Genomic DNA, 17,387 nt, shown 5'->3' on the forward strand with positions numbered 1-17,387 from the left:
GCCCCCAACTTTCCTCCTCTGCCAGCTTGGTCACCCCTAACTGCCCTCCCCTGCAGGCTTGAGCGCCCCCAACTGCCCTCCCTTGCAGGCCTGGTCCCTCCCAAATGCCCTCACCTGCTGGCCATCTTGTGGTGGCCATCTTGTGTCCACATGGGGGCAGGATCTTTGACCACATGGGGGCAGCCATCTTGTGTGTTGGAGTGATGGTCAATCTGCATATTACTCTTTTATTAGATAGGATAGAGGTCTGGTGCACAGGTGGGGGCCAGCTGGTTTGCCCTGAAGGGTATCCTGGATCAGGGTGGGGGTTCCCTTGGGGTGTGAGGCGGCCTGGGTGAGGGGCCTGTGGTGGTTTGCAGGCCTGCCACGTCTCCTGGCCACCCATGTAGAGGCCCTGGTATCTGGGGTTTATTTATCTTCTACAACTGAAACTTTATAGCCTGGAGTGGAGCCAAGTCTTCTGCTTGCTCCGTGGCGGCAGCCATTTCTGTTGGGATTTATGTATCTTCTATAATTGAAACTTTGTAGCCTTAAATAGAGGCCTGGGCCAGCCAGGGTGTGTGGAAAGTTTGGCTTCCTCCATCGCCGGGGGCAACCCTAGCCTTCTGCTCTTTCCAGCTCCGTGGCTGCTGCCATTTCTGTTTGGATTTATGTATCTTCTATCATTGAAACTTTGTAGCCTTGAGTGGAGGCCTAGGCCAGCAAGGGCAGGCGGAAAGCTTGGCTTCCTCCATTGCCGGGAAACCCAAGTCTCCCTCCTGCTCTCTGTGGCCGTAGCCATCTTGGTTGGGTTTATTTGCATATTCGCTCCTGATTGGCTGGCGGGCGTGGCTTGTGGGTGTAGCAGAGTGATGGTTAATTTGCATATTGCTCTTTTATTAGATAGGATTGTGTTTTAAGTATATGTTCTGATATATGAGGGGGCTAATTCCTCTATATTCCAAAATGTTATTGGCATTCATATGCATTCACTCTTCCAGATAAATTTTACAATTTGTCAAGTTCTGAAAAAGAAAATGTGTTGGGATTCTATATGAAATTATACTAAATGTATATGTTGCTGAGTTTTCTATCAAGAAAATGGTGTGTATCTTCGTTTAGTCAGATCTCTTTAACATTTTATGTTTTTTCTTATGTATTTTTTGTTAAATCTATTTTTAGGTATTTTATAATTTTTATTGCTATTGTGAATGTTTTCTTTTTATACTAGATTGTATTATTATTATTAATAATAAATTAATAAATTTTATTGCTGTATACTTAACTGGTAAAACAGAATAGATAAACTTTAAAGATTTGAGAATATAATTTAAACTCATTCCTGTTCCATGATTACCTAGAACCTAGTTAAGGCAGACAGTATACATAATGTCTCAAAATGGAGAATAAATGTCTCTGCCTGTGCCAGACTGAGAAATGTGGTGTCCACCTGGACTGTGTCACAGTGGCTCTGCAGGGAGCCTCCCTCATCCCATTGTGATCTTAGGCCATTGCCCTATGAAAACTGTTCCAGAACTAACTAGGAGGTTGCTTTTCAAAGATGGTATTTTCTGTATTACATTTGTTATCTGTATGAAGCTCCAAAGAGGAATTCCTTGGTCTTTGCTCCTCCTGAGAAACTGCTTTGTGCTTTCATCTAGTGGCCCTGATTATAAATCATGTAACTTATAGCATTTCCTTCTGCATTGGCTGCTAGAGAGCATAGAGTCAAATTTTCACTCACCTCAAACAAATGCATAAGCATTACATGGATGCATTTGAATTCTAAGCTTATTCCTGGCTTTGTTGAGCTTTCTTTACTCTCTTATGCATGTTTTTTTTTTCATTTTTTTAAATTTTGTTCCATATTTTATATCTTTGTAATCCACTTTAAATTCTTTCTGGATCAAAACAGACTTGAAAATGCTTAGACGAGTATGTATCCTTGGATCCATGCTCTAGTTCATGAAATTGCATGATAAATATAATGACCACACTATTTGACATATAGAACTTTGTTTTGAAATAAAGAATTATACATTCTTTGAATTTACAGATTGGTTCACATAGAATAACCTTGGCCTTAATTTCTAAAATCAAATTCACTTTTAAAAACCTTCTAGTAAAATGATTACACAGAAAAACTGTAGTCTTAAAGGCTGACCAAGAAATAAGATTCATGAGATTCATCATATTACTTATTTTTATCTCTCTTACCATTTAGAAAAGTGTGTTTGCTTCATTTTGTGCTTAATACTGAAAACACAACTCAGCAAATATTTATTATATTTCCATATTTCAAACTTTCACAGAAAAGAAGAATTTTTAAGTTATATAAATTTAAAATAATATTTTTGTCACTCAGCATTAAAATGTGTAAAAGCAAAACAGAATTTTTTTTAACTGAAGGTGTATTTCCAAGTCAACATACATAGGACAAATACAATTTATGGAAATAGTTTTTAGAAATATTTATATCTCAGTGAAGTATATTAAACAGTGCTCTTAATAAGTTTCAAAAAATGTGAACAAAGTCATTTTAGAAAGTAATTTGTAATACCAGAATAGATCTATAAATAGTCAAACTCTAAATAATCTTACTTTAAGCAAGTGAGAAAGGAGACCGGAGGAAGACATTAAAAAAACACATTGAATTTGCTTAACCAAGTGCTCCTGAGGCCTCTGGGCATGAAGAATGACAGTGATGAGGCCACAGAATTGCCTGTGAGCAGCAGCTGAGTGTTTTACACAAGAATCCCAAAGGGCAGCAGTGGGCTGGGTTAATTTTGACAATAATAAGCTTTTCACGAGGGACTTTTCACAAGCATAAGGTGATCTAATCAGACTACAGTTTGCCAAAAGCCTGAAGTCAGAAGCACAACCATGTCAATCCAAGTACCCTCATTCTGACACAGAGAGAAGCTTTCTAATACTTTTATTTAAAGAAGTAAAATTAATGGGGGAATTTCATAGAAAGTGTATAGGATAAATGTCTTGTTTGAGCCACTTTTGTGTTTACTTGCTACTTCAGAGAAATCTGTAACGATCTGCTTCTTTACTTTTCAGCTTCATCAGTCCTCCTGGATGGAATATGAGGTCAACGATGTATACTTCAGGAGGAGGGAGACCTCCAATCACTCCCTTTTGAGATTCATTCATCAGCTTCACTTCATTCCAAGCTCTGCCGTACTCCCCTCGAACCAGAGAGCAGCCGATGCCAATTTTATCAGCCAGAGCCTGTGGGAGAAAACACAAGATCAACCCAGAGTGAGGAGGGAGACGGGGTGGAAAAAAATTCTCAGTTGTAAGACCCACCTTGGTTAAGGTGAAATATGCAACTCTTGCAAAGAAGTGCTTAGAAAGGAGGCTGAAAAATGTGGAATAATGTGATAGGAGCCAAGAAAATGTGATATGTTCCCTTGTTCCTCAAGATCCTGTAGATTTAAAATCTCTGTGTAGGTCCTGCTGGGAAGTGACATTTTTTAGGCAGCTACACTGCATTGTATCAGGACAAGATTGATAATGCCATTGGAGAAAAGCTATTCCATGGGCTTTCAGCTCTAGTGCCTCTATCCATCTTTCCAGGCTCCTAAGCTGCTCGCTGGGTGTGAAGCACAGTGGGATTGAGGGAGGGACCAAATGGGTGGGGACCTGTTTCTAGCCAATTTCTTCTGTGTGATGCATGTGGACAGATGCTGTGGAGCAGAAGGGAACGTAGGAGTGGCTGGTCCTTCTTGGGCTGCCTGCTGCCACCTCCTCAGGGTTTGCTTATGTTTTGGGGGAGTTGTTTCTTCAATTTGTCTTGACGTTGAGGTTATTTTAAAAAGTACCCTTGAAATAATCTAGAAACTTCTTAGCCACAGTACGGTGGGTAGGCTCAGATTGCCTGGGTTTGAATTTCAGCTCAGCCACTTTCTAGTTGTCACCTCAAGCAAATGGCTCGGCCTCTGTGTGCTTCCATTTCCTCGTCTGTAAAATGAGGATAACAATAATCCAAACACTCTCCTCATTGGGTGGTTACACAGATGAAGTGAATTAATACATGTCAAGTGCTTAGAGCCGTGAATGCTGGCACACAGTGCGTACTCAGGAGGTGTTCCTAGTACTACAGGACGGGAATTGTGTTGTTTCAATAATCTCTATATTCATTTATTAAATTTATCTGAATGTATAGCATTTTGTGATACTGTGATTTCTAATAAGAAATATATTTTGGTCTTCATCAGGGTTTGTGGCACAGAGCTCCTGAAACCCTGGGAATTTTTTAAGTAATGAAACCAAAAAGGTGCCTTTTGTTATGATAATGAGGTGACTTGGACACACGTGAGGATGGGGGCAGATTGCCTGGAGAATCAACCACTTGAATAGATGTTTGGAATTTTTGGTCCTACTCCCTCCCACTACCTCTGAGGAGAGAAGAGGGGCTGGAAGTGGAATCAATCAATGGCAATGATTTAATTGATCATGCCTATGTAATGAAGCCTCCACAAAAACCCGAAAGGACAGGGTTCGGAGGGCTTCTGGGTTGAGGAACAGGTAGAGATTTGGGGTGAAAGCTCCACACCCTTCTCCCTTACGTTAACCTATTCTCTCCATCTGGCTATTCCTAAGCTACATCCTTTTATGATAAAATGGTAATCTAGTAAGTAAAATGTTTCCCTGAGTTCTGTGAGCAGCTCTTGCAAATTAATCAAACCCAATGATGGGGTTGTTGGAAGCTTCGTCTATAGCTGTTTAGTCAGAAGCACAGGTGATAACCTGGGCTGTGCCTGGCATTGGAAGTGGGGGAGGAAGCAGTCTTGTAGGACTGAACCTTTATCCTTTATCCTGTGGGGTCTGACGCTGTCTCCAGGTAGAGAGTGTCAGAATTGATCTGAAGTGTAGGACACCTAGCTGCTGTCGGAGAATTGCTTCGATGTGTGGAACACCATCCCTCCCATGTTGGAATTAGTACTAGAATCATTTTACACTCATAGTCTTGTGGGGTTGGAGATAAAAATAAACATATAATTAATTATCTTTTCCAAAATAACTTTTACTGATTTCTTATTCCATGTCAAAGCACTTTAAATAATAAAAAACAAAAACCAAAAAAATCTGTGAAATAGATACTTTGTATTTCCTCTTTATAGAGAATAAAACTGAGGTCATAAACTGATAAACAAAAATAGATACAGAGACAAAGAAGCATTGAACAGACTGTCAAACTTCAGCGGGAAGGCAGAGGAAGGTTGGGGAGGGAGATGAGAGATCAACCAAAGGACTTGTATGCATGCATATAAGTATAACCAATGGACACAGACCCTTAGTGGGGGTGAGGGTATGTGCCAGGGGAGAGGGGAAGGTCAATGGGGGAAAAAGGAGACATATATACTACTATTTGTAATATCTTAAACAATAAAAACAAAAACTGACGTCAGATAATTTTCTAAAGGTCACAGTAAGTGGGCCTAATGTGTGAGCCAGGGAATCTGTCTCAAGAGTCTGAGTTCTTAACCTCAGAACAATATTGCTTCCAGCTGAGATGAATCTGAATGTCTCTCTTTCGTTTGTGAAGTGAGAGACAAGGTCATCTGCTTACAGGAAGAAATAGAGATGCGAAGGTTTAGCAGGACTGGGGAATGTCAGGCCCACAGGCCATATAAGGCCCAAGAAATCATTTGGTCTGGCTCTGCCAAGGCATTAGGGGTGAGTTAATTAAATGTCTGACAAATATAGCAGGCTAATTTCTAAGTTGATAATTTTGTATGGCCCAGGAATTATGTTATAAATATCCAAATGGCCCTTGGCAGAAAAAAGGTTCCCCACCCGTGGCTTAGAGTTGCTGAGGTGCACAGTTGCTGAGGAAAATAGAAGCCTGTGATGAGGAGCTAGAAAAGGGTGGCCAGGCTATCCACATGTCACACGTGGTGGACACCTGGATCAGCTGTGGCACTCCCCACTGTTATGTTCCGCAGCCCGAGTGTCATTAATGGAAAGGACAGGCAATCAGACTGGTGGTCTGGCCAGGCAGAGGGGTGGAAGAATGGGTATTAAAAACATGAGGGAAATTAGTGAGCAAATTATAAGTCTGTGGACAATTCATCTAGGCTTCCAAAGAGGCAAAACAAAAAAGAGCCAAACGACTGGAAGGAAATGGAAGAGACAAAAAATATATAAGAGGAGTGAAAGATTTAGGAGGGGTGGAAGGATAAGAGATTTCATCAGTGAGTTAAATTAGTGTTCAGGATTTCAGCAGTGGCCAAGACCTGGGTAATTGATTGCAAGACTCAGTTGAGGTGTGAGGATAAAGAATTCAGTTTGGCATGATGTTATAACTGAATATTTGTCTCCCTCCCCCCGCCCCAAATTTATATATTGAAGCCATAACCCCCAATGTGAAGGTATTTGGAGACGGAGTATTTAGCAGGTAATTAGGTTTCGATGAGGTCATGAGGGCGCAGTTCCCATGATGGGATGGAGGAGTGCGCTTATAAGAGGAGGAAGAGACCAGACCTCTCTCACTCACTCTCTCTGCCAAATGATTATACATTAAGAAAACTGGATGCAAACCAGGAAGTGGGCCCTCACCAGACATTGAATCTCCTGGCACCTTGATCGTGGAGTTCTGCCTACAGGACTATGAGAAATGAATGTTTGTTGTTTAAGGCAGCCTATCTATGGTGTTTTGTTACAGAAGCCCAGGCAGACTAATACAGTGCCTATGAGATACTTAAGTGTATCCAGCTCAAGGGTAAAGACATACATAGGTCTGGAATCAGGAGAGATTTGTGGGACAGAGGAAAGGGTCTGGAAACTTTAGGTGTATTTAAGGCCACATGAGGGGATGTCCTCACACTGTGAAGTACATAAAGGGAGAAAAGGGAAAAGCCTGATGAGGACCTTGCAGGACCCCAACATTTAAGAGAGGGGTGGAGGAAAAGAGGTCTCCAAAGGTGATTGAGATGAAGTAGTAAAAGAGGACACATTACTAAAGAGAATGATGTCAAAGAAAAAGAATGATCAATGACAAATTCTTCAACATATCAAATAAGATAGACAATAGATCACTATAATCCTTATTGAGAGGGAGCAAAAGCCAGACTACAGTGAGTTAAGAAGAAAAATGAGAGGTGTCCCATTGGGAGAACAAGGAGTTGAGATGACTCAGAATTTTGACCAGGAATGAGAATTGTATGGAGAGAAGTATTCTGATAGGTTTTATTTCAGATAGGCAGGGGCTCAAATTCCAGTTGTACCTCTGGTTGACCTTAGGCCAATTTCTCCTATAAATATCTGTTTTCTTATCTCTAAAACAAGGAGTCATTTCACTCTGGCATTTTTGAGACTCTTCACAATTATATTTATCAAGTGCCTGGCACATAGTTCAAATGGTGATGGTCTTCAGAATAGGAGCCATTGTAGTGGTTGTGGATGTTATGAGAAAAGAAAAGATACTTACTCTTTAAATATTGTAGATTTAATTTTAGACTTTAAAGGAGAAATAGCTAAGAGTGAAAGAGATTAAAGACAGGAGAGAAGAATTAAGAGAGCAAGAAATTCAAGGAATTAGGAAAGACTGACATCTGGATTGTAAACAGAATTAGCTAAGAGCTGGAGGCAAGATCACTGAGTGGCCAGATTATTATGATCTCTGAATACATAATAATCTGGCCACTCAGTATATATATTAGAGGCCCGGTGCATGAATTTGTGCATGGGTGGGGTCTGGCTAACCTGGCCAGGGGGAGGGGACATGGGCAGTTGGCCGGCCTGCCTGCTGGTCAAACTCCTGGTCAAGGGGACAATTTGCATATTAGCCTTTTATTATATAGGATATACACTGAGTGGCCACATTATTATGCATTCAGAGATCATAATAATCTGGCCACTCAGTGTACACATAGATGCAATGAGGTTTACAAGTATTTGGGAGAGGATAAGACTTTATACATTCAGTCTGTGGTTTAGAAACCATTTTCTTAGCTCTTAATATACTACAGACACTGGATACAATGGAGAAAAACAAAGATCATTTCTTTTCTTAACCCTGATCCTTTTTTTCTCACTTCAGCAAATAATGCCTTCATCAGCCGATGCCTTGCCTAGAACCTAGAAATCATTGTGCTCTTCTCCTATAATCTCTCACACCACACCTAGGCAGTCACCAACTCCTTTCAGATTTACCTCTTAAATCACCCTTTCACATCCTCAACTATGGCTTCAGTATAGGTCACCCATAATTCTGCTCCAGTAACCTTCCAACTGGTTTTCCTGTCTCCAGTCTTGCTCCTATTCTAATCCATTCCCCATTCTGTTACCTGAATAGTCTTTGCAAATCATGTTACCCATTCAATTCCCCTTAACAATTTTTCAGTGGCTAATCACATGATGCTTTATGATCTGGTCCTTTAGCCTCATCCAACCCTTCCTCTTTCTTCGTCCAGACAAACTATTCTACATCTCCCAAATGGCCCATTGACTCATACCTGTTATTTTGTAGAAAATGTTTGCTTTGTTTAAAATACTCTTGTCTTCCTTCCTTACCTGCTAAAATCCTATGTCACTTCCACTATATCATTTTCTCTCCTGAAATTTTCCCTGACATCACCACAGAATCCACAAATCTGGCTTTGGTATACCTTGTATGGAACTGTCACTTTGGAATCTCTATATTCCCAAACCCTAGAAGAGGCCTTGGCCCTCAGTTGGTACATGATAAATGTTGAATGAATATGCTGTCAGTAGTCTGTGACTATATACACTGAGTGGCCAGATTATTATGACCACCCCATCAGTACTTCGTTGGGCCACCTTTTGCCTTCAATACTGGGGCGATTCTTCTTGGCATTGACTCCACGAGATGTTGAAAGGTGATGAGAGGAATCTGACACCATGCCTGATGAATAGCACTGTCCAGTTCTATGAGATTTGATGGTTGTGGAACCAGCTGCCTGATGGCTCTTTTAACTTCATCCCACAAATGCTCAAATGGATTGAGATCTGGTGATTGTGGGGGCCACCTAAGCAAGGTAAAGTATCCCTCATGTTCTTGAAACCACTCCTGCATAATACGAGCACCGTGGCATGGCGCATTGTCTTGTTGGAAGAAGCCATCTCCATTGGGATACGTCATCAACATGATAGGATGAACTTGATCAGCAACGATACTTAGGTATGCTGTGCTATTCAGACGTTGTTCCACATGAATTAAAGGGCCCAAATCATGCCAGGAAAACATGCCGCAAACCATAACACTGCCCCCCACCAGCTTGAAGCGTTGTACTCATGCATGTGGGGTGCATGCTTTCATGCTGTTTCTGCGAAATTCTCACTCTGCCATTTGCATGATGCAACTGGAAATGTGATTCATTGGACCACATGACTTTTTTCCAATGTTCGACTGTCCAATCCTTGTGTTCCTGTGCAAATTAGAGACATTTTATCTTGGTAACTGCAGACAGCAAAAGTGTTCAAACAGGCGTTCGGCTTCCATATCCCATACGATGCAGTGTACAGCTAATTTGCCTACAAAGGTCAGGTGGTCATAATAATCTGGCCACTCAGTGTATATACCTGTGTATATGTATATACACATACATATATATCTCAAATATAAGTAAATCTAAGTGACAGGATTAATATTATCCAGTTAAATACTAGCAGCTTGCTCACTCCATTATGATAAAGAGAAAACATTTTTACCTCATGGCAAATGAGACAAACATCTTAAATACCTTGAAAAGCAAAGCTCGATGGTAGAAGATTCCTTTTTTGATCTGTCCAATTGGAACAACATTGGATTTAAGTTGAAATTTTAGTTCACTTATATGAAGTTCCCAGCTGAAATCCTGTAATTTATCTTTTGGAATTTTACCGCCCATTTTTTCTGCCACATACCTGTGTTAATTGCATTGAGATAAAATCAATCAGGTTGAATCTCACTTTAGACAATTTGAGTGTAACTATATGTAAAATTATATATATATTTTTTTCTTTGATTTTGTTGTTTACTTTAAAAATGTACTTACTATAACTAGGATAACATTCTGCTTACTAATTCAAAGTAGTATTTATAAACAGATATTCTAAACATTTCATTCAACACGTGGCAAGAAATGATGCTAATTTTCCCAATGCTTACAACAAGATACAAATCAGTATCACTAAATTTTTCTCAATGCAGTTTTAAAATTTTATCCTACTCTTGAAAAGTATTTGCAAATGATTCAATCTAAAATCAAAGGCATTGTAATAACATATAGTCCTTTTTTAAAGAAATTTAAACTCAGAGATAAGACGAGCACATAGAAATTTTCCCATTAGATCCCCAAATATTTTGAAGTTTTATAATTTTTTCTTTTAATTTAATTATTTTTTAAATTTAGAAAAGGACATGGTATTTATGTAACACTGAAGTTAGAGGAGAGAGGAGGAGGCAAAAAGGAAAAATTAGTAAACAGGTTTACTATTAATATTCTCTTAATATTAGGCTCTCACTGAAGAAGTCAGTAAACGCACTACAAAAATTCCCTGTAGACTAAGGTTACTACATCTTGGAGTAAAGGTAGAATTGGATATTTTAAAGACAGAATTTTCCTTTTGTATGTAGAACTGAGCAAAGAACAACAGTGACAACCAAGAGAAAGAGTTGAGAGAAAGCTAGTTATCTGACCTGCAGTCCCACCTGGCCCCGTGTACTGTAATGAGGGCTAGCAACCAAAAGCATGGGGACAAATCTCTGCGTCTCTACCTTCATGTGGACTCAGGTTAACAAGGCAATTATTTGGGAAATGATGAGAAGTATTTCTGATAGGAACAAAGCATGAGGAAATTTGACAAATGTCGAGATGAGCTAAATCAGAGTTCTGCTTGAGTCATCACGTCTCAAGGACATTAGGAAAACTTTAGCAGCCAAAAATGTTCTATTCCAGTGCTGGCGGCTGTGTTTCTTGCAGTTGTTGCATCCAGGTTTGATGACTGCAGCTCACTTCTATTTGGAGTAGATACGAGCTCCCGTGGAGACCGCAGCTGTTGCCAATCCAGTAGTTCAGCTGCTGGTTGGTGTCAGTCAGGGAGGCTCTCCGCTTCTAGTGATTCCTAATCCCTCACAGCTACCACGTTAAGTTCTCAGCTTCTCTAGTGAAGTGGTCGGCAAACTCATTAGTCAACAGAGCCAAATATCAACAGTACAACGATTGAAATTTCTTTTGAGAGCCAAATTTTTTAAACTTAAACTTCTTCTAACACCACTTCTTCAAAATAGACTCACCCAGGCTGTGGTATTTTGTGGAAGAGCCACACTCAAGGGGCCAAAGAGCCGCATGTGGCTCACGAGCCGCAGTTTGCCGACCACGGCTAGTGGAACCAGATTAAATGCTCCAATTAAGAAGGTAACTTCACTGTTTATGCAGAGCACTGAGCCTGCCCAAACATTTTAGAATACTCATGCTCCCACTTTAGAGCAATGTGAAACATATAACATAAAAATAGGGGTTGGTTATTTGTATTAGAAAATAACTTGTGGGTTTACAAATAATTCACAATAGAATTTCTTTAAATTGTGAGCACCCCATATATCGAGGGAATTGTTTCATTTTCAAACTTTTGATTTATTTATAACTTCTTCAAGGTTAAGATTGAAAGGTGCTTTTCATGGTTTACCTGGAAAAATGACGGGAATTTTTTGCCTATACTCATTTATTTATTTTAGTAAAACATAGTTGGCATATACATAGGTATTTTTCTTTAGGGAATTTTCAGCTACTATTTCTGATTATTGGCAGAAATCTGATCTAAAATAGAAATTGAGAATTTCCTCCCCAATTCATTGTATTTCTGTTTCAGAGTCAGAAGTAGGGAACTATAAAGTTCAATTTTATTATAGTGTAGTTGTCTAAAAATTGGCTGAAAAATGCAAACCACTAAAATAAAACATATTTTCCACAAATTGTATATGTGTATATAAACAACTTACTTTGCAAGAGTCTCAATCTGATCCCTTATATTGGTTATGGGAAGTATTGATTTGGTCACTTCATACACATAAACACAGAAGTCAGGATCAGCAGGAGGGGACCATTCTTTATCTACGTTTCCTTCTCCAGCCCATTTTAGTACCACTGTAACCTCTTCCTCCTCCTTTAGTTTTTCCTCCTCTTTTTTACCTTTACTTTTCCTTTAAGAGTAAAGAACAACAATCAAAAATCACAAAATGAATAAGCACAAACTGCTCTGTATTCATCTGAAGAGCATCCCAGAAATACAGTATTTATACCTCAATGACCATACCATATTTTTGTCAAATTTTCAATGACAGATTTTTATAGTTTCTATGCTTTGCAGGAGATATTAATTTCAAGAGAACGCACACAGACACACACACACACACACACATTATGAAAATTATCAATAGAAATTATCAATTGGTTTTCTGAACAATTGTATAGCAAGATTCCTGGCCCATTATAAGCATGTAATAAATATTTATTGAATTGAAAAAAAAAATAGGTTGCCTTCTCCTGGAGTCTTTGCCAATTTCATATCATCTCTTGCTTCAGTTGACACCTTCTGAAGGAAGAATGTGGATCACAATTTTTAAGAAAAATTATTGAGCCGAAACCGGTTTGGCTCAGTGGATAGAGCGTCGGCCTGCGGACTGAAGGGTCCCGGGTTCGATTCTGGTCAAGGGCATGTACCTTGGTTGCGGGCACATCCCCAGTGGGAGGTGTGCAGGAGGCAACTGATCGATGTTTCTCTCTCATCGATGTTTCTAACTTTCTATCCCTCTCTTTTCCTCTCTGTAAAATATCAATAAAATATATTTAAAAAAAAAAAAGAAAAATTATTGAAAACATAGAAAAAAGCAAAACAAAACAAGGATGGCATAGAATTCTTGTCATGCAGGGACAAAAACTCACCAAACGTTTATCTGGGGAAATGTAGTTAGTTATTTTTTTAATTAAATTTATTGGTTAATAAAACCTACAGGTTTCAAGTGTACAACTCAATAAAACATCATCTGCACACAGCATCATGTGCCCCTGCCCAAAGCTAAGTCTCTTCCTGTCCCCATCTATCCCTCCTTTGCTCACTTCCACCTCCCCCCATACCCATTGAAATGTACTTAGTTCTGTACTTAGAAAAAATGGAATATACTTAGTAAACAATGAAGATACTAGTTAATTAGAAGGAAATATTAATTAAAATTTCCAGATTTAGAGAAATTACTAGTTATCATATAGGTTTTTGTTTACCAAAGATGCAATTATTTTGTCTAATGGAAAAGATACTCTCAAAGGTTACAGTTTATTGTTCTATAGGATGGTTACTATCCTACAGTATGTTTTGTTATGTAATTTGTCAGTCTTTTTCTAACATTAACTAAATAACTAGCTTCTCAAATGTTCTTTGACCCAATATTAACATCTTACTGATTCTCTCTAATTAACGAGTTGAACGAAAACAATGGCATGGGTTCTTTTTCCAGGTAACATGGAGGAAGCACACTTTAACCTGTCTCTCCCACTGAATATAATCCTACAACCTGGCTAGAATGTATGCAATCACTATTTGAAGATTCTGAAAAGTAATTAGTAGTGAAAAGATCAGAGAAGACACTGAATCACCACTGAACTGTTGGTGAGTCTAACTCTTTATTTTTGTCCACTATTCTATAAGCTGAACTAAAGATAGCCCCAAATCTGGAAGTGGGCATCAGCACAGGCAGTGAAAGCTCCAGGAGAAGCCTGTTTGAGAAACAGGAAAGAGACAGTGGAGTGGGGAAAGCCCTGTTTTTTTCCTTATTTTTCTCATTCTCTTGTGCTCCAGCCCCTAAGGAATCCTTGACAGTGGTGTTATCTGGGTCCCTAAGAGCCTAAGACTGCCTTAGACTCAGTCATCCTGCTGTTTGGCTGTATATATGGATGCAGTCATGGCAAAACTGTATCAGGGCAGAGTATATAAAGGGAAGCCCCAATGAACCAGAAAAGACAAAGGAGATTGTGTAGAGGAAGGAACTCAGGAAAGCCACCATATATATTTGTTTGTGGATTCCTAGGCTTACTCCCAAGCTGTGTGTGCATGGTTCTGACCCAAAAAACAGCTACATAGGTTTTGAAGATGGAACTATGGGATAGACCACTGCCCAAGTCCCAAACTGGACACTAGTTGGCACACAAGCAAGGTGAATCCAAACAAAACTGCAAAATCTTTGAACCTGGGACTGACTCTGGATGACAACTCACAGATCACTGGTTGCAATTTGAAGACTGAAAGCAACTGGGTCAATTACCTACTAAAACACACACACACACTAAGGAATAGCCTCCTTAGAATGCATAAAAGACGCATAAATAAAAACTGCAGCACTCATAACATGATATTACAATCTAATTACTCAGCATACAAAGAACCAGGAAAACCTCAACTCGTATGAGAAAAGACAATCAACAGACATCAATGCCAAGATGGCATAGATATAAATGCTGAAATTAGTAACAAATACTCTTGAAATGAATAGAGAGTTAGAAAGTTTTGGAAAGAAATAGGAGATATAAAAATAGAATTTTGGAGCTGAAAATATAATACAGAAACTTAGAAAAATACAATTTTCTAAAGGGGTTTAATAAAATAGAGATAACAGAAGAATGAATCTGTAAACTTGAAGACAGATTAATAAAAAGTAACCAATCTAAGCAACACAAAAAACAAAAGATTGGATAAAGAAAAACACAACCGACAGAGTATCAGGGACTTGTTGTAAGATAAAAAAGACCTAATATTGGTGTCATCAAATACCCAGAAGAGTAGGAGAAAGATAAAGTACAGAAAAAAAATAATTAGGACTGAGATGACTCCCTCAATTTGGTTAAATACATAAATCTACAGAGTCAAGAATTTTAGTAAGTGTAAATAAGATAAACCCAAAGAATTTCACTCCCAGACACACCAAAATAAATAAAAAACTAAAGACAAAGCAGATGGCATAATTGTCTATGTAGAAAACCCCAAGGAATCTACTAAGAAAACAAAACCCAAAAAACTCCTAGAACTAACAAGCGAGTTTATCAAGGTTTCAAGATATATGCTCAACATACAAAAATTGTGTTTCTATATAAAAGCAATAAACATGTAAAAAGTGAAAAAGTTTTGGAGCACTTACAATTGCTCCAAGAAAGTTAAACCCTTAGGCAAAACTTGACAAAATATGTAAAGAATCTGAGTGCTGAATATTAAAAATGCTGTTGAAAGCAATCAAAGAAAATCTAAATAAAAGGATGAAACTTACTGTGTTCATAGATTTAAAGATGCAACATATTAAAGATGTCAATTCTCCCCAAAATGATATCTAGGTTTCATGTAACTCCTATCAAAATCCAAGCAGAGTCTCTTTGTAGACATAAAAATATCGTATTCTAACATTTATACAAGAAGGCACAGAATAGCCAAATCAATCTTGACAAAGAAAAATAAAGTGGGAAGAAACTCTCTACTTGATATCAAAGCTCACTATACAATTACAGTAATCCAGACCAGGACGATATTGTTGGCGAGACGGGCACACAGATTAATGCAACAGAACAGAGGACGCAGAAATAGACCCACCAATATGCTCAACTGATTTTTTTGACAAAGATATAAAGGCAATTCAATGAAAGAAGTATAGCCTTTTCAACAAATGGTGCTGAAGTAATTAGACATGAAAGATCCTTGTGGTGACAGAAATGTACATTCTCTTCATTGTAGTCATAGACACATGAACTTACAGATGTGTAAAATTGTACAGAACTACACACACACGCAGACACACACACTGGCAGTAAAACTGGGGATATCTGAATAAAAAATCATTGGATATATCAACCTAACATACAATGTAATCTAAAATCTCTAAGCAAAATTTAGTATTTCTCAGCTGTATCATTTTAACCCTTTCCTTTTATGTAAAATAGATAAACTGAACATAATCATATACACAGTAAATTAGGAACCAACAATAGGAAGGTCAATTAGAATGGTAGAGAGCATAGATAGGTTTCATTGCTTTTTTTTTTTTTAATATTTTATTGATATTTTACAGAGAGGAAGGGAGAGGGATAGAGAGCTAGAAACATCGATGAGAGAGAAACATCGATCAGCTGCCTCTTGCACACCTCCCACTGGGGATGTGCCCGCAACCAAGGTACATGCCCTTGACCGGAATCGAACCCGGGACCCTTCAGTCCGCAGGCCAACGCTCTATCCACTGAGCCAAACCAGTTTCAGCAGTTTCATTGCTTTCTAAAATTACAGGCTAGGTTTATAAGACTGAAGAGCTCCACCCTGTGATTACACAGAGCCACCTATAAAACAGAGACGTGTACTTCTCACTGAGTGTGCTGCCTGAAATAGTCATTGGGCATATAGAAGATGCTATCCAGCACAGGGGGCTAAGTGCATCAGGGAGGGCTGTCTCATTGAGGATTACAAATAGATAATTTACCGGAACTCCTGAACGCTACTTCCCTGTGGCTATAAATAGAAGTATTTCATTTGGACTTCTTTCCCATGAAGGCTGCAAAGTTGGGTTATTAAGGGATTCAATACCTACATGAATTTCATTTCTAAATAAATATGGGAACAAGCACTTGGAAATTACAAAAGTAATTCCTATAAAAGTAACCCCTAGACAGAACATCAATTTATGATTAAAGGTAGCAGAACTTTTACCTTTCTTGCAGAGACTTTACCAAAATGACCTCAGAAAGCAGAGATTTACTGCGTGGATCCAAAACAATTAGGATATTATCTATTTTCATAAGAGATGAGTAGGTAGATAGTTAAGTAGATGGAGAGATTTGTCTGGCCCCAAATTGTATACTGATATTTTCAAAGTTTAATCGCTTGCCCTTTTTTTGATATCATCAACTAGTTGAATATATAAACTACAGGACAAGGCTGGAGGAAGAAATAAGTCATGAATCCAACCCACTTGGGTTTTTAATTTAGGTAGGAAGATTTTGGTAGGTGAAAAATAATCACAGTACCAAGTAGCATTCAATGATTTCCATTTGAGTGAAAAAAAAAAAAGAAATTCAAGGAGTTCAATGTCCATTGGTTGTCCTATTTTCACCCACTCTATTCCAACAGGATGAGAAGGGAGTATTGTATCAAGTGAAGATATGGTTTATTCAGATTAGGAGGAACCTGTCTAATAAAGAGGGAATATGCTAATTGACCATCGCACCCTCACAAGATGGCGGCGCCCACAGCCACAAGATGGCGGCATCCAGTCCCCTCAGCCCCGCCTCATCCAGCCTCAGTCCCCCAGTCCCCTCAGCCCCGCCTCATCCAGCCTCAGTCCCCCAGTCCCCTCAGCCCCGCCTCATCCAGCCTCAGTCCCCCAGTCCCCTCAGCCCTGCCTCATCCAGCTGGAGTCCCCCAGTCCC

The 17,387-nt window shown here is 39.0% G+C and overlaps 1 protein-coding gene across 3 annotated transcripts in view; it reads right to left on the bottom strand.

The window, feature by feature from the left end:
* Positions 1-2,797: 2,797 nt before the first annotated feature.
* ARMC3 (armadillo repeat containing 3) overlaps positions 2,798-17,387 on the bottom strand; it is a gene marked incomplete at its 5' end in the record, with an annotated part of 97,915 nt that continues 83,325 nt past the window's right edge. For all 3 annotated transcript variants that reach the window (XM_080666745.1, XM_080666744.1, XM_080666743.1), the window contains 3 exons: positions 2,798-3,216; positions 9,696-9,858; positions 11,936-12,136. In XM_080666745.1, the coding sequence (XP_080522871.1) occupies positions 3,007-3,216; positions 9,696-9,858; positions 11,936-12,136 (574 nt within the window). In that variant the 3' untranslated portion in view covers positions 2,798-3,006. The remainder of the gene's footprint in view (positions 3,217-9,695; positions 9,859-11,935; positions 12,137-17,387) is intronic.

This window comes from Plecotus auritus (genome assembly GCF_963455305.1).
Source record: "Plecotus auritus genome assembly, chromosome: 1".
NCBI lineage: Eukaryota > Metazoa > Chordata > Mammalia > Chiroptera > Vespertilionidae > Plecotus > Plecotus auritus.